Here is a 27276-nt window from a genome sequence, read left to right as displayed (position 1 = left end):
TTTATATCTGTCCTGCCACTGTTGTGTATTTGTGACTCACTACGCAGAGCACTGAGCAGGCTCTATCCACCAATGTGCTGCAGATGTGTTTTTAAGTGCAAAGAAACACGTATTTTGCTGTATTTCTAGCAATCCCTGAATGCCTCTACCTTGCAAAGAACCATAACAAATCCTATTTTTTCCCACTTTTCCGACTTTACTGGAACGCATTAACTTGTGAGTGATGCCCGAAGTGTCTGGAATGCGGCATTAGCCCTCCCTCCACTTGAACCAATTATCAATATTACAGAGTACGCTGAAGAGCTTAAAACCAGGAGGAAGAAGAAATCAAAGGGCTTCTTCTTAAAACTCATCCAAACTTTGCTGTTGCTGTGTCTGTCTCACAGAAACTGATTACCTTTAAGAAAAAAAAATTCAAACTACAATTACAGTTAAAGTAGTTCAACAAAAAAGGCAAGAAAAATGAGAAAAAATTCAACTGGAAGAATTTACTATTACAGGAAGTAATATTATAGAAATAAAATCTTTCAGATCAAATCAAAAGTAAAAATAATAGTTTTCTTTTGGATAACTTTTCATCTTATAGGACTTTAAATCCCCTCCCTGAGCCTGGTTCTGTCGGAGGTTTCTTCCTGTTAAAAGGGAGTTTTTCCTTCCCACTGTCGCCAAGTGCTTTTTCACGGAGGGATTGTTGGATTATTTATTTATACAATAAAGTGTAGTATAATTTTGTACAAAAGTGGTGGGTGAGTGCAGAACATGAATGATTGTTCAAGCATTAAAAACAAAACCAAACAACAACAACAACAAAAAAAAACACCTTACACAAGAGATGGATCACTGTTGTGTCTACACATGACAGACAACTTAGCAAGGATTCAATTTTAAATTGTTTATTACAAGCAGACTGTCACAAAAACACACAGGCCTAAAAACTATCTACAGCAAATGAAGGTCACGTTTTTAAGAAATAAGAAAAATCAGGCCTGACAGGACCTGAGAGATGCATCTGCATCTGGAGAGATCCATCTACTGCTCACTGAAGCCTCATCAGTAACAGCCTCTGTGGAAGGGTGGCCGTCAACAGGCCACTGTTAAGGAAAACAGGGAGAAAAAAAGACAAAATCTGCAATGTGCTGGAAACATCTCAGTTAACTGTAATAGCAGCTAATTAAATTAATTAAGGCTGAAAATGATACTGCTGAAGCTGCACTGATATCTGTATGGTTTCTTCTGCCAGTTTTAAGAAAAGATAAGTTCTTATATTTAAGAATTTGGAAATGTTAGTTCATATTTTTAGTTGAAAAGCCTAATACTTGTTACCTTAACTGATAATAAAAAATATATTATTCAACCAATCACAGCTCCATTTTTCCCCATTTACATAAAGTGACCATTACTGCAGAACTTATTCAGACATGTCCAAAGAAAAACTGCGGTTCACTCACGCAGCACGTCAGCAGCATGCCTACATGCTGACTATGACTGAGCTATATTTAGCATGCTAGCACCGAAATAACACAAATTAAGCTGAGGCTGAGGGGAAAAAATAACATGATACCGACATTAAAATTTACTGTTTGAGCCATTTGATCATAAACCAAAAAAAAGGTTTTTGACCAAGTCTGAAGACCCCCCAAGTTAGGTGAACTTAGACAAACATTTACAGAAACAGTAACTCAATGAAAATTCAAGTCCAAGTCTGTGAGATTTATTCTTTAAGTACCAAGAAAAATTCTACATCTCCAAGCTGGTCATTTTGGAACCGAGCTGCTGTTAACGGTCCTGTTGTGTGTGCACATCTGCACACTACATTCTTCCACCCCACACCATCTCCATCTTCTGCATGTGGGCCTTGGACGACTTGGAGAAGGTGCTCTTTACCACGTTGAGAGGCACTGCCTTGCCGCTCAGATAGACCTTGTTAAGGCACGTAGGAATCCATGACTGCTCCTCCTCCTCCTTTTGCTCCTTGTCTCCTTCTCTAGCCTCTTCCTTCCTGATGAAGGTGCAGGAGTAGGAAAAGATGTATCCTGTCATAAAGGCGTCGAACCCCGCCCGATGTGTCCCTGCATCAGCATTCTTCTTCTGGGCATCAATCCAAGCTGAGTGCCCATCAAACTTTTCTCTGCCTGCTCCTGTCCCACTTTCTCCACTTTTTGTGTTTGAGTCATTTTGTGTTGCTGAGTTGTTGGAGTGTGTGCTGTCACCACACACACTGTTCCCCTTACTGGCAGTTTCCAAGCTCTTTCCTTCATTCTGCGGGGTGTTTCCATCATAGTGAATTGCCGGCACAATGTCTGGACCCAACTTAGCAGGTGTCCCTTGTTGGTGTCCTGGAGTATTTTTTGGATCCACTTCCACGTTGGGCATTTTGTTTTCGGGAGCACCGTCAAAGATGGAGGGGCCCTCTGCTCCACTTCTCTTCTTCTCTCTCTGTCGGTTCCTTTTCTTCCTCTTGTCCTCCTTGTTTTTCTCATCCTGGAGGATGATACGGTCTGTGTCATGGGATAATGGACACTGGGTGCCATTTGGACACCAACCAAATGCCTGCCAGACAAACACACAAACAGAAAGACAGGCTAATTAATAAGAATACACACAAATACCTGATATCTATTTGGCTTCTCCATTTTAACAGACATGGAAAAAAGTCACAGGAGAGAAAAGAGGACTTAATGTCTATTCAACTGTAAGCTTAAAGATTCCTCTGGGTAAACTTACAGAGAAGCGCTGACAGATGTCAGTCTGTCCCTCAGTGGAGGCTACAGCGGGGCACTCTCTGTAGTCCACGTATGTGGACATGTGACCAGCGTACCGACAGAACTCTAGGTGAACATGAGATCCAGTCATTTTTGAGTCCACACTGCGATCATTATCCAGTTTACTGGGAAGAGAAGAACGCGATGTGAAGGAACAAAGAGGTGATTGGTTTGATTTGGCTTTAAAGGGTAAGCATGGGTAAGGTTTCAAAGACAGGATATGCTGACAAAATTATGGACACAACTCGAGAACTCAATCAGTATTAAGGTGTGCCAAGTCAATAAGTGAAGAATTAATGTCCACAAAAAATAAATATATATACACTTTCCAATGAAATACAAGGAGTAACCATTAAAAACAACTTTACTCACCATTTCTTGTAGGCATACTCTAGATAGGAGGCAGCGAGTCGAAGCTCAAATTCTGTGATATATTTGGTGTCATATATCCCAGCAGGGAACATCTCTGACAGGTCAGCAGTGAAGGTGGCCAGGCGCTCAGGCAGGTGGGCATAAAAACTCTAGTAGAAAAAGAAAAATTTCTCTTTAACCTCTGTTTAACCAGGAGGTCATTTAAGGTTTAGAATCAATTTTGCAACTTGTTAAATAAATCAATATCACCAAGTATAAGAAAAAAAAAAAGTGGCTAGAAAATCTAAGAAACACATTGCAAAATGAAACAAGATGACAATTTGTACCTGGTACAGAAAAGCCATGTCAATGAGGCCATTGTGCAGCACCAGGGGCTTCCTAGCACGCAGCAGTTCAGTGAACAGTGCTCGGATGTGGACACCACGGTCATCTGCCCCTCCCTGACAGAGAACAAAGAACAGAGAGGAAAATCAAATGACATCAGAGGAAAACCAAGAACTCCTTGGAGTGCTATTTTACACATCTTGCATTAAAAAAAAAAAAAAGGTCACACCTATAGAAACTGCTGACACATTTAACAAATCTGAACAAGCAAACATTTGATCATTTTAGATACAGTACTTACAGATAAAGTTTGTACCAAAACGACAAGTTATTCTTTTCACTTATTAAAAAAACATCCATACATGCAATAATATCTGATGGAAAACATAAGTACAGCCTGTGAATCAGAAGTTGACTCCATTTGCAGAAAAAAAGCTATTCCTGTAGGGCTTTAGCATAAGTGTCTATGAGTCAGTGACAATGGGGTGATTTGGACAGAATGTGGTAAAAACAGAGAAAATCAGAGTGAAGGCAGTGGGTACAAACACTCAGAATGCACAATCCAGCTAAAATCAGCACGCGGGAATCAGTACCTTATTGTTGCCCTTGCAGTACGGGATTCCACGGCTGTACTGCTTGTTGAAGTCAAATCCATGCTGCACCAGGAAATGGACTGACTGGGGCTCTATGATGTACTCCTCTGAACACAGAAGGGTGAGGTTATACACCTGGACCAGGTATGTGTCTGCAGGCTGGGGAAGAGAAGAAAGGATGTGTGTGATCACATGCTGTTTAATAAGTCTGCAGTGGCAAGGTTCTCTCATTTGAGTGTTATCTAACTGGCACATGTTACACTTATGAGCACTATATAATTAGTTTAATAAGCAGTGTATGACCATATGTTTATAAAAGAATCATTTTGCACCTTTTGGTCCAGTTTCTTGTAGCAGGCAATTCCCAAGGAGAGGATAGAACGAGACCGAGCTGCATGACAAATAGCTTTATATCGGTCCTCTATGGATCTGAAACATTACACATGTCAGAGCAAACAAACCACAAACATCAGCTTTCCATGGTTTCTTACACAACCTATTGATAGTGTTTCAGCTGTGTTTTGAAAGCCTGTTTTTTACTCACTCAGCCAGCAACGACTTCCTGTTTCCAAGACCACTCAACTCCTAAACAAACAAACAAACACGTTACAAACTGCGCCTCTAAACTGACGAGAAACCTTTCACAAAGCAATACCGCATATTTAAAAGGTAATTAACATGCTTGATGTTGTACTTGCCGTATCCAGTGCAACGAAGGACGCCGTTTTAATAGCCACGACCATAGCAGGCCAAAGCTCTTTAAAATTGTCATTCTGGACATCGATGACAGGAACCACCAGTGAAGATGCCATGCTGGTCTAAACTGCAAAGTTACAGGCTACCTGAAATATTAGCTAGTTTATCTCAGGTAGAGTTTTAATTAACGGCTTCTGGAGTCCAGGACATTGCTCGTTTCCCGTTGTTTACTTGTTATAATGTCTTTAAAATCTCAGTGATTGCTTTAACAGTTGTTATTTTTTGAGTATTTAACTGAGTCGCCAGGTATCAACTTCCACAAACACTTCAACGTGCTTCTTTGGGTCCTGTGACAAGCAAACCTATGGCAGTTCGACTATTTCCTGATTCAAAATAAAGTGTTTTCCACTTGCAAAAAAAATATTTAAAATAATTAGCGTAAAAATGTTATCAAACCTGTGTATTGTATGTTTTCAGTGGACCGTTTTAGTTTTGCTGTTTGGGGTTTTATAGCATTTTTAATCAGGCATTTGTGACAGACACACACAAACAGTCCGTCACTACACTTGACGACCGTAGAGAAGTGCGCCATTTTGGCTCAAACAAAGTCAGATATATTTTATCTCTGATGAGGCGATATTAGTTATTTTCGTGATTTCTTTCATTTAAAAATCTATAGGGTATGACTGCGGTTTCCACGAGTTAAAATCTGATGTCAGTGTAACATTTTCTCGTTTTTGGAAGGTGTACGTAGTTAGTAATGATTAAAAGTCTCAGCTGAGCTGTACTGTAAGCCAAGCTAACTTATCATTGAGCTTTGCTGTTGCTGTTGGTTGTGACTGTGTGCGATGGGTGGCTGCTCCGCTCCAAACTGTTCCAACTCAACCAGCATAGGCAAGCAGCTGTTTCGCTTCCCCAAAGACCCTGTGCGGAAGAAGAAATGGGTGGTGAACTGTCGACGGGACTTTGAACCAACTCCACACTCCAGACTCTGTCAAGTAAGTTTACAGCACAATAGTCCAAAAAAAAAGCCTACCCTAAAGAGACTAGAATAATGGGTTAAAAGAATAAATAGAATTAGGAGTTATGTTAATTCACTGCATAATTATTTTCTCAGTTCAGTCAATTGTCAGTCATTAACATTTTGTCATAACGTGTAATTAATTGCCCACCGTGTTCATCAGAGTCAGTCAGTCAGAATACTTTATTGATCCCAAAGGGAAATTACTACTGTTACAGCTGCAACCGTTTCATTTAAACGAGTAAACCTAAAACACAATAACATACACTAAAGGCATAAAAGTATAAAGACTAAAGAGATATTTTGACTATATACACATCTAAATCTATACACATATGAGAATTGTGAGTGCAAAAATTTTTAAATTTTTTTAAATTTTTAAATTTTTAAATAGGTGTCATTATATATATATGCACAGTCCTTTTTTGTACAATGTATAAGTGTATGTACAATGTACAATGTATATAGTGTATGTACAATGTATATGGAAATTTAAACAATTTTATGTACAATTGAATACTGATAAGTGAATGACACTGATGAACCACAATGTCACCTATTAAGGGAGGAGTTATAGAGTCTGATGGCCACAGGTAGAAATGACCTCCTGTGGCGCTCTGTGGTGCATTTTGGTGGGATGAGTCTTGCACTGAATGTGCTCCTGTGTCCCATCACTGTGTTGTAGAGTGGGTGGGAGCCATTGTTCATAATGGCCTGCAGCTTAGACAGCATCCTCCTCTCCGACACTGCCATAAGCGAATCCAGCTCCACTCCCACCACATCACTGGCTTTGTGGATCAGTTTATTGAGTCTGTTGGCGTCTGCCGCCCTCAGTCTGCTGCCCCAGCATGCAACAGCATAGAGGATGGCACTCGCCACCACAGACTCATAGAAGATCCTGAGCATAGTCCGGCAGATGTTGAAGGACCTCAGGCGTCTCAGAAAATAGAGGCGACTTTGGCCCTTCCTGTATAGGGCATCAGTGTTCTTAGCCCAGTCCAGTTTGTTGTCAATGTGTACTCCCAGATATTTGTAGTCCTCAACGGTGTCCACACTGACCCCTCCGATGGACATAGGGGCCACCGGTGCCTTGTCTTTCCTCAAGTCCACCACCAGTTCCTTTGTCTTTGTCACGTTGAGCTCTAGATGGTTCCGCTTGCACCATGTGACAAAGTCCTTCACTGTCCTCCTGTACTCATCCTCATCACCCCTGCTGATACATCCAACTATTGCAGAGTCATCAGAAAACTTTTGAAGATGGCAGGTCTCTGAGCAGTAGCTGAAGTCTGTGGTGTAGAGGGTGAAGAGGAAGGGAGAGAGGACAGTCCCTTGTGGGGCTCCAGTGTTGCTAACTACTCTGTCAGACACACAGTGCTGCAGCCGTACATACTGTGGTCTGCCAGTCAGGTAGTCAACAATCCAGGACACAAGGGGGACATCTACCTGCATCGCTGTCAACTTATCACCCAGAAGAGCAGGCTGAATGGTGTTGAATGCACTTGAGAAGTCAAAGTGTTCATGTTCTTGTTTCTTGTCTTTCGGTTTGTTATTATTTGGATTGAGTCTATGTCTTCTTTTCTCCTGTTTCATCTCTTTAAGGACCATTTTGAGCAGAGCCAGTTTGAGGAAATAGCCAGGTCTCCAGCTGGGGGAAAGAAGCTGAAGCCCAATGCTATCCCCACTCTGTTCAGTGTTGGAGACCCTCCCTACCCTGCAGTCACTGCTCCGTACATCCTCCACCCTCTGAAACCTGAACCAGGTACTGTGTGTGTACAGTCCCTGACAGAAGTTCTGTCGCTTATCCATGTTGTGGAAACAAAAGCTTATAACCTGACTTTAAATTCATCCATTGGTTTTAGAAATGACTCATATGAAAGCTGAAACCCTCCCAAATGAGGTTTAATTTATGAAAAGAAATTTGCTTCACTGCAGAAATATTGATCATTTAATGAACACAGAAAGGTCAGATTTTGGCAAGACAAAAGTTTTGTCGCCTTGTCATATAATGCACCCAATCCTAGTTTACAGCCTCACCTGTGCTCACTAATTGATCGGTTAATTAGTGGGTGTGTATAAAAAGAACCCCAGCACCCCAGACCTTCACTTGAACTGCAACTTGACTTCTGACAACATGCCAAAAATCAACCCTGCGACCAAAGCCTCGATTATCAAGAGGCTGAAGACCAGATCCACTGCAGAGGTGGCTGACACCTTTAATGTGTCTCAGCGTCAAGTACAAAGAATTAAAAAAAGGTTTGAAGAGACTGGAGATGTTTTTGACAAGCCCAGGTCTGGCAGACCCCGCAAGACAACTGCTCAGGAGGAACGTTTGTTGGTTAGAAAATCCAAAGCCAGCCCCTTTTCCACTGCAGCAGAGCTCCACCAGGCCTGGTCACCTCAAGTCCCTGTGTCAACTAGAACAGTTTGTAGGATTCTGTCTCGAAATGGCCTCCATGGTCGAATCAGTGCCCAGAAGCCAGCACTATCAAGAATTATTAGCTACCTGTTACATTCCCAATCATAAAAGGGGTCAAATTTTCCAGCAGGATGGTGCTCCATCTCATACATCCATCTCTACATCAAAGTTCCTCAAGGCGAAGAAGATCAAGGTGCTCCAGGACTGGCCGGCCCAGTCACCAGACATGAACATCATTGAGCATGTTTGGGGTAGGATGAAAGAGGAAGCTTGGAAGACAAAACCAAAGAATCTTGATGAACTCTGGGAGGCATGTAAAACTGCATTCTTTGCTATTCCTGATGACTTCATCAATAAATTGTATGAATCATTGTCAAACCGCATGGATGCAGTCCTTCAAGCTTACGGAAGTCACACAAAATATTAAATATGGCTCTAATAGCACCACAACTTCATTCACCAGTGTTATGAAACATATCTTTGTATTTGAAGTAAATTATTTGTTTGATTTTCACATTACTTTCTGTGGACGACAAAACTTTTGTCTTGCCAAAATCTGACCTTTCTGTGTTCATTAAATGATCAATATTTCTGCAGTCAAGCAAATTTATTTTCGTAAATTAAACCTCATTTGGGAGGGTTTCAGCTTTCATATGAGTCATTTCTAAAACCAATGGATGAATTTAAAGTCAGGTTATGAGCTTTTGTTTCCACAACATGGATAAGCGACAGAACTTCTGTCAGGGACTGTACAGTAAAGTGTGGCTTTGATCTCCAAGACTTGTATCCAGAAACCATTCAGTTGCAAGCAAGCGCAGATTCCTTTCTACTCTTATTACAATGGAATTTAATGCAAGGTTTTTTTTTTTTATGGTGAACTAGAAAAGGCTTGCTCTATGTGACAGGTCACAACATTTACTGTACAAGTGTGCCTTATTTTTTTCTCATCATTAATCAGTGTTGGTAGCAGGGTTATAATAGTTTTGGATTTTACATTATAGTTTAGTTTTAGTTAGTTTTTACTTTTTTTTCTCTAATTCAGTTAGTTTTAATTAGTTTTCAGAGTGGTTTTGCTCGTTTTTATTAGTTTTTATTTTTGGTTTCATGCTTAGTTTTAGTTAGTTTCAGTTAGTTTCAGTATTAGTTTTAGTATTTTCATACCTAATCAGGTGCAAGATTCAAGGCGCAAAAGTGACTATTGTGTAATGAAAACTTGACAAAAGATACAGTTTAAAGAAATATAGTCAACAACCAACTGTTCACAAGACATGCTAAATTTGTGTAATATTAAGGACACACATGAGCATAACCAGGGAGAAACAAAGAAAAACATGAACTCCCAAACTCAATAAATTCTACAATAAACTCCACAATAAACTTCAGCATCAGTGCAGCAGATTAATAACGCCTACATGTGGTGTTAAACAAAAACAAACTCTTTGAAGGAGTCAAAGCTCAAATCCAGCTGCATCCTGATGTTCTCACCACCTGAAGCTGCTTCTGTTTTGGAGCTAGCTTGGTTAGATGCTCGCTAATTAAACCTGCAGGGTCTTTGCGGCCTCTGTACACAACCTACAGAAGTTGCCGACCTCATGTCCGCATTTATGCTTGTGTAGCTGGATTGTGTGTGTTAATTACCTTGTGGTCGTGTGCAGGTGTTTGTACTCAAAGAACCTCCATACGGGACTCGGCAGACCGCAGCCATTACTTTGCGGACCAGCGCGGTGAGCGCACGCACATGCGCACTCACACAGTTGTCCTGTGGCGCTCCCAGCTTAAACTCGGAGAGCGGAAACAATGATTTCATATCAATCCACAAGGCTTAAAAAAAACCCCAAAAAAACAAGTAAATGAAAGTAAGTTTATCGATTATTTCAGTTAGTTTTAGTTAGTTTTGTAAACTCACAATTCAGTTTTAATTAGTTATCGTTTTTTCCTTTTAATTATAGTTTTTATTTATTTCAGTTAACGACAATGTTTTTTCAATTTCAGTTTTCGTTATTTCGTTCGTTTTCGTTAACTATAATAACCCTGGTTGGTAGCATAATCATTGGAAACAAATACAGTCTTAACAGCCCAGCACATAAGCAAGTGTTGTCTGGTTGCTTGTAAACATAGATGAGCATTTCACAGAATAAACAGAGACTTCTAAGACAAATATCTCTAAACAAACCAGAGGTTCTGCATACGATTGTTGGCCTTTTAATTTAGCTCCATGTCTGCTGAATGAACACAGAAATAATATTTAAGAAGCTGTCTTCTTCTTCGTCTTCTTGATGTTTTTCTACCCCAGTCCTGAGAAATTCAATTACATGTGTTTATAATACTTTTTTGACAAACAGAGGTTCTGATATCTTGATACTGAGGGTTATTAATAATGTAAAATTATTGCAGCAGTTTTATAAGATCTATTCCATTAAGGCATACAAGCACTCTCTGGTCAAATGCATTTCAGCTGTGCCAGTGTTGCAACACTAATGAATGATTTCTTGGTGTGTGTAGTGGAGAAAGAGCTGAATTTCGGTGACCACGGCTATGCCAGACGCACCCCTTTGCCTGGCCTGGAGGATGAAGATGCAGACAGGACATTTGAAGATCAGCAGCCCTGTACACAGTGCCAGCTGCTTAAGAAACAGCTGGAGCAGGAGATGCAGCACACTGCAAGGCTACAGAAAGAGGTAGGACAGTCTTTCTCTACAGATCACCATATGGTTTGGTGTACTTTCTATTAATTTTAGATCAAATTATGTAAATTATGATGAAAAAAATCATCAGTGTATGTTTGCAGTAAAATGGCCCAAACAAACCATGCACTCCTGTTTCTGTCAGGCTGAAGAGATGAAGAAGCGTCTTTATCGACTTGACCGGATTGAAAAGGGTCTCCAGAACTTTCTGTACGAGGACCAGGTCCGAGCCCTGTCCCTCACCAAGCGCTCCAGACGTGCTGTGTGGTCTCCGGAAACAATCTTGAAAGCTCGGAAGATCCGCTGTGCGGTTGGCACCAAGGGGTACGAGTACCTGAGAGAGATCGGTTACCCGCTACCCTCCTATAGGACTCTATGTAACCGCTTGGAGACTAAGATCATGGTGACGACTGATATGAGCTGTGAGGAGCTGGCAGAGCTGGGCCTGGGGCTCATGGCCACCTGCGACAGTCCCACAGAAGTTGGAGATAATGATGAGGAAGAACTGATGGGTGTTTTGTCCTCTTCTTAGCAGTTTGCATGAATTGCTAAAGACTGAAGAGAATTTGCTGTGTTAAATGTCTGCAGTAGTACAGGTTAGGCACGCTATGCTTTTTATCTCCTCTTTGAAAGACTTGAGGCGTGAGTTTGCTTATGTGATGTCAGCTGGTTTGCTTGCAAATGCTTGCAACCTCTTCTATTACATGCCTGTGCTCAGCTGATAAGAGATGGTCAGGCAGCAGTTAGCCTACTTGTAGTGGTTCCTGCCCAACCTGCTGTTATCCCAGGGTATCAGATCCTGATGGTTTTTCAGGTCCCTGGTGTCACAGAGGTGTCGGTGCCTGAAAGAGTGAAAATGTCAGCTTACCCTAGCTTGACTAGTTTGCAGGTTAACTGCTCAACAAAACACAGCTACCATGGTAAGACAATGGTAGGGGAAACACTGACGCTTATTACCAGTAAAACAAGACTGTCAACGAGAAGACTGCATTTCCTGCTTTGGGAGCTTTGTGTTTACTGCTGGGTTGGGTATAGGGAAAGATTGGGTTTAAATAAAATAAGCGCCTTCACAACATTAAGGTTACACACTGAGACATGACACTCAAGTATAGCGTGCATTAAAAGGCGTGTACCTGGTGAAGGGTTCCTATGTCATGAGTCTGGACTGAAACCGGTCTCACAGCAACTGAGAGCAACCAGCACCAGTGGCAAAGGACACTTTTATGCCAGCAGCTCTGACAAAACAGCAGGAAACAAGCATCGACTCCCAACCCATGAAAATGCTAACTCACTGTGAGCTTGAGCATGTGTAATGTGTAGCTTGTTACAATACGGATTGTAATTGAGAGTTGTTTGGAGGAATAATTTGCACAAACCCTGGTAAGTTTGCTGCTTGTGTTTTAAGGTCAAATGTCCCACATCTGCACTTGGATAATATTTTATTGGCTCTGTTTACATGTATAATAAAAGTTAGTATTTGGGATATTTAACTTAAGTTTGCTGTGTTATATAAACATATCTGGTGTGTGTAAAGCACAGCTGGGATCAAAGTGAATACTTGGCATGATTCTAAACATAATGTGGGGTATATTGTTCAGTCATACCTCTCCAGTTTAAACAGTAATAAAACCACATTTCGGTAGCTCATTGTGGTCACATTTGCACACCTGAGATCCTCGCCGTTGTGACGATCGTTCCAAAATCATCTATGGAAAATGAAATAAGCATAAATCCATCACTGGTGAATAACCTAATTCTACATTACAATGTAAATTTCATCCATTTATCCAATTTAAGGTTATAGCAGGTGCCATTGGGCAAGAGGCAGTCCGTCACAGGGCTAACACAGAGGGACTACCATTCACACTCACATTTATGGGCAATTTCGAGTCACCAGTTAGCCTAACTCCACATCTTTGGACTGTGGGAGGAAGCCAGAACATGCAAACTCCACACAGAAAGGCCCTGGTCGTATGGTGGATTTGAACCTTCTTGCTGTGAAGCAACAGTGCTAACCACCGCACCACTGAAACAGCATTGGGGGGGTCACAGCTCTTCAATATCCCAAAAACTGCCACAGTGAGAAAATATAGTGTGAGAATGACCTTTGTTTTCTTTATGTGTATGAATGTGTAAGGGAAAAGAAAATGGATATGTCTTCCTACACTGCAGTTGTGGTCAGAGGTTTACAGGCACTGACATGAATGCTGTGGTTATTTTGCTTTGATTTCTTTGATCTGTCCTTTTTCTAGGATGGAATGATTGTACAGCATACATCTTTAATGACTTTAAAATGCAAGAACTGGGTGTGTACAGGGTTGAAAATATACATAAAAGTTCAAATATATGCACACACCCCCAAGTTGCACCTTGACTAGATGCTCTTGGTAGCCATCACTAACCTTCTGGCATAATTCTGACAGGATATTTGATCACTCCTCTTGGCAGAATTGGTAAAGTTCACTTAAATTGATTGGTTTCCTGGCACAAATCTGGTGTAGTCCACAAATTTTCTATAGGGTTGAGGTTGGAGCGTTGGGGAGGTTATTCCAGTAGATTGATGTTAGCTTGATTTATCCATTCCAAAAACCAGTTTTGATGTGTGTTTGGGATCATTGTCCTGTTGGAGCACCCAACTGTGTCTAAGTTTCAAATGTCTAGCTGTTTATTTGAAACTTGGACACAACTGAGTGTTCCAACAGGATAGTTTGGAGGTAGTCACCCTCCTTCATTAGTCCATCCTGTTTGTGCAATGTACAAAACAGCCCCAGAGCATGATGCTACCACCACCATGTATGACAGTTGGTTCAGTGTTCTTAGGTTTGACAGCCTCGGCTTTATTGCTCTAAACATACGTCTTGTCATTGTAGCCAAATAGCTCAATCTTTGTCTTGTCTGACCATAAAACATTTCTCCTGAAGGCATTTGGCTCGTCCATGTGGGCAGCTGCAAATTTCAGTCGAGCTTACAGGTGTCCACTTTATGATGTAAAATGTCTGGTGTTCCAGCAGTTTCCAGTTCATGGCAGGTTTGAACCTGGGTTGTCCCTGAACATCTTAACCCATTTTCTCTCGTTTGAGAGGGACAGTTTGAGTCTTCTTTCAGACCCTGGCAAAGCGGTGACACAACCGAATAACTTGTACTTACGTACAATTATTTGAAATTATGATCTTGGTAAATCTGCAGTTCTCCTCATTCTTCACTCAGTTCCTCTGACTGTGCCATTGTTATTGGTCCGTCCAGTGAGGGCTGTCCAATAAATCCTTTTTTTTCTGGCAAGGAGAAACTACCAGTTGTGGTCAATCATGATCACTAATGAGAAGTTAATAGGCCTTGTCAACATTTAAATGAGTGCGTCTGTATATATTTGAGCATGTAAGTATACTTTTGACCCTATGTGGATTAGAGCAAATCCAAAATAAATTCAAACTTGTGCACCCAATTCTTGTTTTTAAAGTCAGTAAAGATGTATGCTGTACAATCACCCCCCCCTTGGAAAAGGGACAGGTTAGAGAACAAAAAGGACCATGACATTCGTGCCCACGATGAGTGGATGTAAACTCCTGACCACACCTGTACGTGCCCTCCACATCAGGCAGCTTGCACATAACAGCACTATTTCTATTATTACACTGATTATGCTAGAATGAAAATGAAAGTCTACTAATTTACTAGTTATGAATTTTAAACACAAATCTCAATAAATTCCACTGTCGTCGTGTGTGTTACTTTACCCTGCATTAAACAAACAGCTGCCTTTTACTTTGGCCCAGGCTGGACTTTGAACAAATCACTAACATAAAAGGCTAGATATTTATTTGCATTGCAGCTGGCCTGTTACCTAAGTCGACCTTTACTGGAAAGAAAACTTTTTTTTCTGCAGCTTTGTGAGAAACATACACGGCACAGATTCTCTGCCTATTCCTATTTACTTGATGATACAGCTCTTTACAGTACATTTCTCAATTTGACCCTTTCATGCTGTTTATCACTGAGTTTTAGCCTTTGGCCTCTACCTAAAATGGAGCCCTGGGTTTGTTTGTCATGGTGGCATTCACCTCTACAGAGTCTAAAGCTTGGCTCACGTAAGTCGGTGAATATATTCCGGAGTGAGATCTATAGCTTGTGAAAAACTCTGCATGTTTACAATATTCACCAGCCTTTTGTTGCGTAATGTAGAGTTGATATTTAATACTAAACACAAAGTACGGCAGAGGTGGTTGGAAATGTTGGTTTTACAGACATTTGCTATAAACTAAAGAGTGAGCTCAGTAAATTCATTTGGATAATAGACCTATATGAACAGTAAGGGCAGCACCAAAGGTATAATTAATTCTGAAGGCAGCAGGAATGTCTGCACTAAATCTCACTTCCATCCATCCATCTTCTTCCACATATCAGCATTACTAAAACTGTATAGGGACTCAACCTCTTGGAACCATGAATATCAAGTTTCTTATTAATCCACCCAGTAGGTCAATAACTTGTTAGCCTACTTCAATCAGCAGGCTAACAAGAATCTTAGTTTCATCGTTTTGGTCATCACTAATCAGGTAATGACCAAAATCCATCAGATTTTATCCTCTGGGGACTATAAATGGTTTTATGTATCTGTGTGATAGACCATTAAATTCATGCAGAGTATGATTTTACAGAAACATTCAAATCAAAGTCCTTTGTTTAGACACTTATGCTCGCTCTCTCTCTCTCTCTCTCTCTCTCTGTCTCTCTCTCTCCTCTGTTTCTGTCTCTGTTTGATTTGGGGGAAGTGCTTAGTCAAACTCAAAAGCTTTAAAAACAACAGGGCTTTACCGTCTGTTTGGGTCACAGAACAGAGAGAGAAGAGGTAAGGTCATCTTTTTGGCACGTAAACTGATTTATTTTATTTTGATGAGTCTTTTATTTTGAAGAGTAAACTTGCTAACTATTTTACGCATGTATTTTATGAATTTCAATATAATACTGTTTTACCTTAGAGATTTGTTCCCTTCTACGTAAAACACCTCTTGTAGATTTAAAATACTTGTTATACCTCTATAAATTTAAATTTGGAGGGGGAAAAAAAGGCATCATTTTAAATAGCTGTAATTATTTGACAAAAAGTGATCCAGCTCACATTAATACAGAGAGAGCAGTTTCTGTCTGTTGCTGCCTGTCTTTGTCTCGCTGGATGTGCCGGCCAGGCTATCCGTCCATTTGCTCCAACATTCTTCTGCCTGTCTGCTGTTTACCCCCACTCTTTTTGCAAATTATCTCTGCATGTGATGAGAAAGACAATGGGGTTTTTTCTCTTTTAATTATTTTGGATGAGACTGAGCGCTATTGATTGAATCCCAGACTGCCCGTCTGCATGTGCTGCCCTCTTTTCCACAAAACCACGGAAAAGATTTTTTGCCAAAGACTACTTTGCTCTTCGCACCCTCTTTACATTGGCTGCAAAGTTTTAAAAAAGGGGTCCAGGTCCTTATATGTGAAATATACAAAGAGCTCGTGGTCCAAATAACCTGGATTATTGCACACTTATCTTGTCAGGTAGATACAGTCCAGGCTGCCAGGGAGAGACAATGCGCTCTCTCTTGACGCTGTGGCTGTTTGCAGCCCTGCCAGATCTGCTGTGGGCCTCACATACCACTCTGATTGTGGAGGGGGACAATGATGCCTCTAGGATCTGCAAACCTGCCCCCAACTGGGACATTAAGGGACATGCGCCCATGAAAGACCTGCTGGGAAATGTGGCTGTGGTGGCGCTACTGAAGGCTACCTGACAATTCTGCCTCACTCAGGCATCCAGGTAAGAAAGCACTGTAATAGCTGAATAGATAACACGTCTAAGTTTAAGTTTTATTTTGAAGCGTAAACTTGTTCACCCGATGTATGTAATTTTTTTTTTTTTGGCTTTCTTAATATCATTTTACTTAAGGGTATCTTTATTTTCTGCAACTTCTCTTAGAATTAAAGGTTTCAGAAACATGTCATGATTGATTGTCATCAAATTTGCAATTTAATTTTTAAAAAAGTGACCTTGGCCTTAATAATGATAATAAAAAAAATCTTATTTTGAAGGGTAAATAATCTTAAGTGGTTTGAAAATGTAAATCAAAAAGAGGCAAAACTCAAGAAAACCAAATCCGCTTTTTAATATGACAAATTTAAATAACTGGTGATTTCATGATTAAGGTCATAAGACCATCAAGCATGAGGAATGAGCACAAAGTGAGTTGCTGGTGTGTTATAGGTTACTGTGGATCTACACGTTCCACAGTAACCTATAACACACCAGCAAGTTGTCATTTTGTTGCTGTTTATTCTCTTAAGACTGTTGCAACCATTATGTCAAATACACACCAATTTCTAGGTGCATTTGAAACTGTCAAATGCACCTTGGGAAATAAGCCCTCCTTGTGCTGTGTCTCAGGTGAGAGTTGCGTCTTTTGTGCCCTGTGATTATAGAAAGACCTTTTCTGACTGTCCAGATTAACAGTGATGTAAGATTATACTCAGCTCTCTATCTTCTCTTCCATCTGTTCACCTGTAGAATTGGAGGCCTGCGTGACAAGCTGAATCGAAACAACCTGACAGACGTGTCTTTCATAATAGTAAACGAGCGCGAGCCTCATTCCAGAGCAATGTATTGGGCGCTGAAGAGAAGCGCTCCTCAAGAGGTCCCCGTGTATCAGCAGGAACCTCTTCAAAATGACGTGTGGGAGGCTCTGGATGGTGACAAAGATGACTTCCTGATTTACGATAGGTGAGACGAACCTCCCTTTAAAGACATTTACATCATATTTAGATTTTATTGACATTCCAAAACAATCCCAACAGTCCCGCATCTTCATCATCATCATTTCAGTTCTCCCCCCCTTTCCTCTTCTTTTTTCTGCAGGTGTGGTCTCCTCACCTTCCACATAGTGATGCCTTACAGTTTCCTGCATTACCGTTTCGTAGAGGCCGCAATCACAGCTACTTATCTGAAAAATATCTGTAACTGCACTGTGAGTAATCACCAAGTAGCCGTGATTTAGCATTCCTGGAGAACTCAGGTTGAGTGTGTAGTATGAATTACTCATGCAATCAAAAACAAAATGTTAGAGTTCACTAGGATAGGCATCCTAGGTTCTCATCAGCTGTATGAATAAATGGTGGTAATAAAAATATTTTGATTTAAAAAAAAAACACATATAAGCATTGAACAGAAAAGAGACTGACCAAAACAAAGGCAGAGAATACTAATCAGAAACATAAGCTATGATAACTAATTGCAACTTGATAACATTTGAATATGTCAGTGCTGTGCCTTTGCTTTAATCTGCTCCCCCCGAGTGGACAAACTAAATGTGATATTAAGTCATTAATAATGAAAATAGTGTGTCTGAATGTGTATTTTTTTCTTGTGTGTGTGATATTTCTCTTTTCCAGAATAATTCTACTTCATCAGCCGGTGCTAACAACATCACAAAGAATGGCACAGCTCAGCCTGATGATGGTGATGATTCAGAGGTGGGAGACGCAGCTTCGGGTGGGACTCATCAGCACAGCCACCACCACCATCGTCATCTCCCTAATCACCCCCATCACCACGATCAACATTCCAGTCACCAGAATCAGTCGCTACATCAGCAAGATACAAATCAGAATAATTCTCCTCACCATCACCATCAGCCCCACCACAACCACCATGGCAACGGCGGTGATTAGTAATTTGCGTTAGTTTAGTCTGATTAGAATCTGATGATTCACATCAGTGTGTTTTGGCTTTAGCAGTTTAAATTCATTGTTTTTATTCTTTTTCATTTTATTTTAAACAGTAATTATACTGTGGTTTCTCTCCTGGCTTTCCACACTCCACATCTCTGTGTGGACAAAGTAACTGATCTCCCTGTCTTCTCCCATTAATGAAGTCTACAGCATGAAACCTGCTCGCAGGAAACTGTGGATGGATGTGTGCGGAGGGACGGGATGGACCGAAGGTTACTGTCACCCACACAGAGACAGCGGAGGGTGTGCGCTGCAGCCGAGCAAACCTCAGTCAGATTACTGTTTATCGTGGATATGACTACCGTACCACCATTAATATAATTTTCCCATCCATACATTTTCATGCCGGAACACGTTTGTAGTGATGTGTGAGTGCTACCATTTTTTCTTTTTCTTTTTTCTTTTTCTTTTTTACATATGTTCAAGGGATTTGGGAGGTGATTTAGAAACGAATAAACTAATCACATTTAATTATTAGTGTGTCACATCATGTAAAAGGCATTTGTAGTGGGGATCTTTTTCAGTTTGATTCACCTGTTTTCACTGTGTACAGAAACACAAAGTGTTACATGGTTTACTTGAGTGTAGTAAGCTACAGTGCACGCTTATCCACTACACGTTTGCTGTGTGATTCACGTTTCTTATGCTTTGAGTGTGTGTTGAATGAAACTTTAAATCGTTTTGGTTTATAAAGCAGATATATGGACAAAGTGATTTGATTAAAAAGTAACATTAAAACGGACTCTTTGTGTAGTTAATTCTTTTTGTCCATAAGCCAATGGTCTGTCGCTGGTTAGCTGGACACAGAAGGATTTATCATTTGCTCGGTTAACTCAAAAATCGATTCATTCAACTTTTTGTACGATATTATCATGAATTTCCTATAGTCGCATGCTCAATAACATTTTTAGATAGGATTTAGCTTGCAGTTACACACTGTAACACTGTATGTTAATACACACACACACACACACACACACAGGAAACAGGTCGATTAACTCAGTCCCGCTCAGGACTTGGCTGAGATGCAGCGTGATCAGAGGACAGAGCAGAGGAGAACAATCACAATGACGGTAGGGTCAATGCTGTTTTTTAAACACATTACAGTCAGCGAGCTGTTTTCTGTAGATTCTCCTCATGTTTTGGACACTGCTGTGGTTAACAGCTGTCGTCATAATAATAATGATAACTGTTGCATAAGGTGAGATACATAGGGTAATGCTGTTCATTTAAAATACTTGATAGTTCTGGTCTTGAAAGCATCTTCTTGTGACTTTCCACGCGGTACATGTGAAACTGTGGCAGGTTGTAGGAGTCCTGTTCCGCTCTGTTAGGGATTGTCGCCTGTAAATCCTCGTGAGGACACAGGTAAGGCTTAACTGCTTATCTGAGCTCTGGCCACATAGCATGTTGCTTCTAAATAGTGTTTTAATTTATGTTAACTTGCAGACTGTATTTACTATAGGACATCAAGGTACTTATCTCCTGACTACTGTATATTTTTGTTTGATGGGATAGACTGTATATAAAAGATGGATGTAAGCCACTAATTTCTGGACTCTGTTTTTGAACACTCAACAATATTGTTTCAGCTGCTGCCATGTTGTTGGTTTTGTTTTGGGTTTTATTAAGTAAGTTATTAACTAAGGCTTGTAAACTTTGTTGACAAGCTGCATCCATTAACTGTATAGGTGCAACACACACTACCTGTACAGTTGTTATGGAGACAAACAGGCTTTTGTACGAAGCTGGGTGCCTGTTATTCTGGCTGAAGTTGGACATTTTTACATCTCTTTTACATTTATACATGGTCATTGGGACACTTTTTTAAACTAGCGTTTGCTTCATTGCTGGTGGATGAAACGTGTGCTAGCCTGGAAAAAGCTTGTTAGTAGGGCTGCTAAATTTGCTTCCATTCTTTGAAACAATGGCAGAGTAGAGTATTTCCTCTCCTTGTACTTTTTTCTATTTTCATATAACAGCACAACTGATGCATCGACTCTTCCGAGGCAAATCATCCGTCTGTAGTTCAGAGCAGAAGTGATCCAGTTTTTCCATAAAAAGCCTGAAGGCTTCTAAAGGGAAACATGAGGCAAATCTGATGGTGAAGAAGAGAGGAACACACAGCCTTCATCTTCAGACACTAGATGGCAGCACTGTAATACTTTAATCATCTTGTCACCCTGTTGTCCACATCAGTCAGCCATTCATCAAGAGGATTATTAGTTATGATCCGTTATCAGGAGATGCGTTTGGATTAGCACACATAATCCTTAAATAGTAATCCAGATTATCTCCTGGTAGCTTAATCAATTTTGCAGTGGGTGTTGTTTTTGCAAAAAGACTTTTGAGGAGAGTACAGTTTATGAACATGTAAAAATACCCTGTGCTCACGTATTCTCATCAGCTCACGATGAAGGTTTTGAAACCAGGCAAAGTTCAGTGCAATAAAATAAAACTTTAATGCAGTGACAGTTCATGTTTGGCTTTATCTTTGCAGAATACAGTAGAAACATAAATAATGTAGAACAGCATGCATGCTCTATAAGCAGGTAATATTTGAGTTTCTCCTTTCCGTTTTTGTCTTTAAGAGACTTATATCATCCATTTCTTGGCTTTTTGCATTTTTAAACTCTCTGTGTTTGGCTCAGTTTTGCGACTCAAAGTTTCTCTTGCTTCTGTGTTTCTGTTTCAGGATTTTCAGGCTCTCACCGTGTGGCAGAGAGTCCAGTTATTCTGCCAAGGGATTTTGGAAAATGGAGGCGAGTAAATTAGCTTCACCTGTTTATGTCAGAGAGCAACACTTTTTTTTTTTTTCCTTCTAAAATCTCTCTGCTTTTCTCTCACTTTCTTGTTGTTTAGACAAAAGGACAGACAACTGGCTTCTGGTCTATTCTCCTGTGCCAATTAGCTGTGTCTTCCTGTGTTACTTGATCATTATATGGGTGGGGCCAAAGCTGATGGCAAAGAGACGGCCAGCCAACCTTAGACCTGTTTTGATAGTTTATAACTTTGCCATGGTCTGCCTGTCTGCCTATATGTTCTATGAGGTAAATACCATATTGCATGAAGGAACTAATAAAATGGGCAGCTGGAATTCACAGCAGCTGACAGGAAGTCAGTGCAGGATAGTACACCAATCTCCAATGACATTAAAACCACCTGCTTAATATTGTGTAGGTGTTACTCATGGTACCAAAACAGCTCAGGCTCGTTGGGGCGTGGATCTGCGGGGGTGCCTTTTGAGGGCCGGCATATTTCCCCCTTGTGTCCAGTTATATGGGGTGAGACTTGCAACTCCCTCGGTCAAGCAAATGGTACCTATGGGGATCTGAGGAGTTTAAAGGCAGGTGAATGCCATGAGCGCTGTAGTGTGGTCGCCAACCTCACTTCTTACTGGGGGAAGCTGTTGCCCTAGGGGGAGTGGGAATGGTCTAAAAACAATATTTAGTGGGCTGGTACATGTCAAGCTAACATCCACATAAATGCCAGCACCCGAGGTTTCCCAGCAGAACATGCTCATGAGATAATCAGTGTTACTGCAGTTTCACTTTGTAACTAACTGCATCGTTCGAGGGGATTTTAGTGTTTGCATGTTAAACTCCCTTGAAAAAGTTATTGCCATGTAAAAACACAAAATAACTAAACCATCCAAATAGGTCTCAGAGTTTGGGAATCTGTAACTAGCAACAACAAATATCTTAATTCTTGATTTGATTTTCCTGCTTTAAGGAATATTTATTGAAAAACAATAGATGTAATATCAAAGGCATTTTTAACTATTTTAAATGAGTAATAGGATGAAAGAAGGATGATTTCTGCTAAGTGAAAGAAACCAAAAACAGAACTGAGATCAATTTTTGTGTTAACAGTTTACAGCCTCCTCCTGGTTGGCAGGATACAGTCTGCTGTGCCAGCCAGTCAACTACAGTGACAGCCCCTCGGCCATGAGGGTAAATGTTTTTTGCTAAATTAATTTGAAAATATACAGAATCATCCCTCATTTCTTTATATTTTGCTTCCAATGAGCCAGAGCTTCTTGTCCCATTTTTAAAAGAGGGCTTTCTGAAGGTCTATCAAGTTTCTCTCTGGACACTGGCTGCTTTTTGACTCATTTTCAGTTTGGTCTTTTTAAGCCACTTAACACTGACCAATGAATTATTGTTATTCTGTGAGTGTGAGTGGTTGTCTGTGTCTCTGTATTAGCCTTACAACAGGCTGGCGACCTGTACAGGGTGTACCTTGCCTCTCACCCTATGATAGCTGGGATAGACTCCAGCCCCCGTCCCCTGAAAAGGATAAGTGGAAGAGAATGGATGGATGGATGGATGGATGGATGGATGGATGGATGGATGGATGGATGGATGGATGTGCAGAGGAGGTCAGGAGAGAGGTACAGCAGTGAGTGTCTGCAGCCATCTGTAGAACATGGTGGAGGCTCTGTCATGATTAAGGCTGTATTTCAGCCGGTGGTATTGGGGATCCGCCCAAAATTGATGTAATTATAAACACAGAAAAGTGCCATAGGAGTTTTATCCACCATGTAAAACCATATAGAAAGTGCACGATTAGTAATGGGTTTATTTTTCAGCATGACAATGATCCCAAACACACTGCCAGTGCAGTGAAAGCAAACCCTGGGTAGAAAAACACACAGTGGAGCACTGTCAGTCATGGACTGGCCTCCCCAGAGCCCAGACCTCAGTATTATTGAATCAGTGTGGACTCATTTTGACAGAGAAGGAAACAAAAAGCAGCCGGCATCCAAAGAAGAGCTTTGAATGTCCTTCAAGAAGCCTGGAGAACTGTTCCTGAAGACTGCTTAAAGAAAAAAACAAGAGAGCTGTGGTGAAGAGTAAAGGTGTTCATGCCAAATATTGACTTTCAAGCTTGTTAGAATTGTATCAACTCTGTCTTTGGCTCATATGCTGTATTTCCAGTTATGTTTGGATATTTCATTAAAGTGCTGTACCTATTTCCCATTTTCATAGCACAATATAAAGAAACGGGGATGTTTCAATACTTTTTCACAGTACTGAATATGCAAAAAAAAAAAAAAAAACTGGTTTGAACTGCAGAGCACAAAAGCTAATGACGTCCTTTTTATGATTTTGGGTAGATGGCCAGAGTATGCTGGTGGTTCTTCGTCTCCAAAGTTATAGAGCTCTGTGACAGTGTGAGTGTCAAGCAAGCTTATATGAGCATTTTATTTCCACGGCTGCAAATAACTTCTAACTCCCTTTGTGTGTTTCTGCGGTCCAGATTTTTTTCATCCTAAGGAAGAAGAACAGCCAAGTGACCTTTCTCCATGTCTACCATCACGCCACAGTGATCTTCAGCTGGTGGGCTGGGGTTAAATATGTGGCTGGCGGACAGTGTGAGTACAGCCTTATTCTTGCAAAATGTTGCGAATAAAGAGAATATTTTGCAAACCCTATCTGCCAGCACAGAACAGAAACATCCAGCATGTTCAAGAAGATAATATGTGGTTCTTATTCTGATTTTCTGTCTGTAGCTTTCCTGATAGGTCTGATTACCTCCCTCGTCCACGTAGTGATGTACTTGTACTACACCCTGGCGGCTGTGGGACTGAGCATGATCAAATACTTGTGGTGGAAACGCCACCTCACCACCCTACAGCTGGTCAGTATGTTTACCCTGTTTTTTTCCATGCTGCTTTCCTGTCAGAATTCGTCTATACAGCTTAAAAACGATCACCTCTTATGCTTTCGCTCTCTTTTATGTTTTTGCATAGTTCATCAGGGATGCTTATTAAGCAATTAGTTGGTAGCTCTATCTGTAGCATAAAGACAGTCACCTTTCCTAACTCTGATAGGTGTCCTTGGATGAAAGATGTCACTTGTTGTATTGTTGTCAGTACAACAACAACTAAGCATCATAGCTGATAATGCTAAACCTATATTTTGGAGAAAGCCAGAAAAAAAGGACTTTTTTTTTTAGAAAAAATGTGAAGAGATGTTGATGTATTTCAGTTAGATTGGTTGTTTTCTTTGTTCCCTGACTGCCTTAGGAGAAAAATTTAATAAAAGCAAAAGATTCCTTATTGTGATAGGATTACAGTTAGGTTGGTTGGTCTCATCACCAATGACGACTTAGACCTCAGAGTGTTAATCATTTGGTTTTGATGAGCTTAACTTGTAGGCTTCCTGATTGGTTTCTCATTGTTCTGACTGACTACTGGCAAAACTAGACGGATTAGCAGCACTGATGCTCCTCAGCTACTACTGGACCATCTGTTTTCTACTTATAGTGCTGAGCAGAAAAGACAGTGCATCCTGTTTTCTTCTTTTCCCGATGGCTGCAGCTTATATAGGTCAGTGTGGCGCCTGAGTGCCATTCTGTGACAATAATTGTCCTGACCTTCAAAGCGACCCCCAAGCCATCATTAACACTTGTCTTTACAATTTAGCTAACTGAACCCGAGGTAGTTGACTTGTGAATACTATTATAGCTTTATGAATCCAATGGGCACCTTCACATTGTGCAGCATCACAGTGACTTTTGTTCTTTTTCTAGTTATATTTTTTCTTTTTAAATATTATATATGTCCATAGACTGTATATAAAAGATGGGTGTGAAAAGTGAAGCTGTAAGTCTGCAGTCTTTCTAATGGCCAGCAGTGTGTGCTTGTGTAGAAGTCTATGGGAAAGTAACCTTTGCTTCTCTTGTCTATTTCCATGGCAAACAGTTTCTTGATGTATTTATGGTCTAAGTCACTTAGTTTGAGGTCACACTGAATATAACCCAATATTAATATGGTCCCATTAAATGGTAAGCTCGTCCATGTGATTAGCAGGCTGCTAGCCTCTGAGCACGCAGTGTCCCTCGGTTTATCAGGCAGAAACACTCTGTGCATATCACATCTGGTTTCAAAACAATGAAATGGTGAAAGAGAGAGCTCAGGTTAAGGCTTAACATTAGTACTTTACCAACCACTAAGGCAACATCACAGTGGCTATGTCCATCTTTTATATAGAGACTGTGGATATTTCCAGGGGTTAAAGTAGTTTTAAATTCTTGCCGATACTATGACAAGCACACACACAAACACACACAAACATATATATATATATATATATATATCCTGGCAACACTGGATGCAGCGCATTTTATGTTGCTGTCCTCAATCTCTGAGGGGAGAGAAACTAGAGATTTGAGGCGCCAGCATAGCACAAGCAGTTCAGAAATAATTTGAAATGAGAAAAAAAAGAAGCAATTTATTAACTGATTACGTCGTGTTTTAGACTGCTTATTGCTAGCGGATTTATTCTGACCCAAAGTACAGCCGTGACCGGTTATGAATGATGGCTTTACAGCAGACAGCCTCTCCAACTTTTGCCGGTACTGCGTACCGGCGCAGAATCTTTTAGTGGTACGCAGCACCGTACCGCCTTACTTTCACCCCTGGATATTTCTCCAACCACTAACACTGCACACCTAATATACAGAGGAACTTGCTGAAACTGTTCAAGCATATACAGCTCATCTAAATAGAACGAAATTTATCCAGCTGTTGCCCCTCTACTGCTTCCTTCTCTTACATGTCCATGAACTTGTATTTTGCTTGTACTCAGAGTGCCCTGAAAGGCTACCATAAGTTATTCTTTCTCTTTACCAGCTCCAGTTTCTCATAGTGACGATCCACACCACCTACAACCTGTTTGCCGACTGTGACTTCCCTGACTCTATGAACATCATTGTTTTGGCATATTCCCTCAGCCTCATCGCTGTCTTCATTAACTTCTACTACAAAAGCTACCTCACCGAGAAGAACAAGAAAGCGTAGCAGAGCAGAGGGAATGAGACAGAATCAAAGTGGAATGAAGGGGGGGGGGATTAAAAAGTAATTTCTGCTTGTTTGTTATCTTGATTACTTAATTGTAATTATTGTATTGATAACAATTATTATTTTACTATGTGCAAAAGACATACAGTATATATAAATACCTACGATATTTTAAAAAAATAGAAAACTGAATCATATTTGGGATTTTTTTTAATAAATCATTTTTTACCCCCACAAAAGATGGTTACATCCATGTACCATGTCCTTCTATTCTTTCATCCAGCAAAACCCCAAACACACTCAGTCCATATTAACTGTGTCCTCACCCCCCCACCCACCCACCACCACCAGCTGCTATTAGAAAATACTTCTTAATTGCCATTGGAGGTGCTTTATTCCTCTTTTACACCCATTGGATGGTACTGGCAGCCAGTCATATGTAGGCTGACATTAGCTAGTATGCACCCCATGCTCTCTCTGTATTTATCCACTTGTGTTTGCCTCCCAAGTTTCTAGCACTTAATCCCTCTTACCAGTGGGGAGACACCACACCCACCACCCTCATATCCACCCCATCTGTCACGATGTAAAAATATAACTGGGCAGACAAGTCAGTCAGACAGTCTCACTCTCCAGCCTTTGCAGACAGAAATGAAAGAACCATCAAAGGAGTAAATAAATTATCCATATCTGCAATATCTTACAGTATATTCTCCCAGTACCGTAAGCGGGTTTGACTCTCTGCTGTTTAAACTCAATAAGAGATGACAATGAACATGAAAATTTTCTTTGAAGTGGCTAAATCAATGTTGCAAAGACAGGATTTAGGTTATTATTTGTAAGATG

At 40.5% G+C, this 27276-nt stretch overlaps 4 protein-coding genes across 4 annotated transcripts; 3 read left to right on the top strand and 1 right to left on the bottom strand.

Annotated features, from left to right (window-relative positions):
* Positions 1 to 1689: 1689 nt before the first annotated feature.
* LOC115796285 (target of EGR1 protein 1-like) lies at positions 1690 to 5147 on the bottom strand. The gene is made up of 8 exons (XM_030752607.1): positions 4750 to 5147; positions 4596 to 4636; positions 4384 to 4480; positions 4052 to 4210; positions 3461 to 3574; positions 3135 to 3283; positions 2725 to 2887; positions 1690 to 2550 (listed from the first exon to the last, which is right to left on the bottom strand). Exons 1-8 carry the CDS (start codon positions 4861 to 4863, stop codon positions 1810 to 1812), a joined length of 1578 nt encoding a protein of 525 aa, XP_030608467.1. The 5' UTR covers positions 4864 to 5147; the 3' UTR covers positions 1690 to 1809.
* Positions 5148 to 5276: 129 nt separating this feature from the next.
* LOC115796286 (THAP domain-containing protein 1 B-like) lies at positions 5277 to 12440 on the top strand. The gene is made up of 4 exons (XM_030752608.1): positions 5277 to 5745; positions 7368 to 7527; positions 10687 to 10862; positions 11014 to 12440. The coding sequence occupies exons 1-4, from the start codon at positions 5596 to 5598 to the stop codon at positions 11398 to 11400; spliced, it is 873 nt and encodes a 290-aa protein (XP_030608468.1). The 5' UTR covers positions 5277 to 5595; the 3' UTR covers positions 11401 to 12440.
* A 3188-nt stretch (positions 12441 to 15628) lies between these two features.
* Positions 15629 to 19353, top strand: LOC115795681 (selenoprotein Pb-like). The gene is made up of 5 exons (XM_030751697.1): positions 15629 to 15714; positions 16401 to 16659; positions 17404 to 17616; positions 17752 to 17860; positions 18285 to 19353. The coding sequence occupies exons 2-5, from the start codon at positions 16433 to 16435 to the stop codon at positions 18561 to 18563; spliced, it is 828 nt and encodes a 275-aa protein (XP_030607557.1). The 5' UTR covers positions 15629 to 15714; positions 16401 to 16432; the 3' UTR covers positions 18564 to 19353.
* Positions 19354 to 19630: 277 nt separating this feature from the next.
* LOC115795924 (elongation of very long chain fatty acids protein 4-like) lies at positions 19631 to 26564 on the top strand. Its single transcript, XM_030752066.1, has 8 exons — positions 19631 to 19696; positions 21319 to 21385; positions 21486 to 21673; positions 22496 to 22576; positions 23743 to 23799; positions 23886 to 24000; positions 24139 to 24266; positions 26263 to 26564. Exons 1-8 carry the CDS (start codon positions 19649 to 19651, stop codon positions 26428 to 26430), a joined length of 852 nt encoding a protein of 283 aa, XP_030607926.1. The 5' UTR covers positions 19631 to 19648; the 3' UTR covers positions 26431 to 26564.
* The last annotated feature ends 712 nt before the right edge of the window (positions 26565 to 27276 follow it).

The sequence above is a fragment of the Archocentrus centrarchus genome, chromosome 17 (genome assembly GCF_007364275.1).
Source record: "Archocentrus centrarchus isolate MPI-CPG fArcCen1 chromosome 17, fArcCen1, whole genome shotgun sequence".
Lineage (NCBI taxonomy): Eukaryota > Metazoa > Chordata > Actinopteri > Cichliformes > Cichlidae > Archocentrus > Archocentrus centrarchus.
This window is presented reverse-complemented; position numbering and strand designations above follow the sequence as displayed.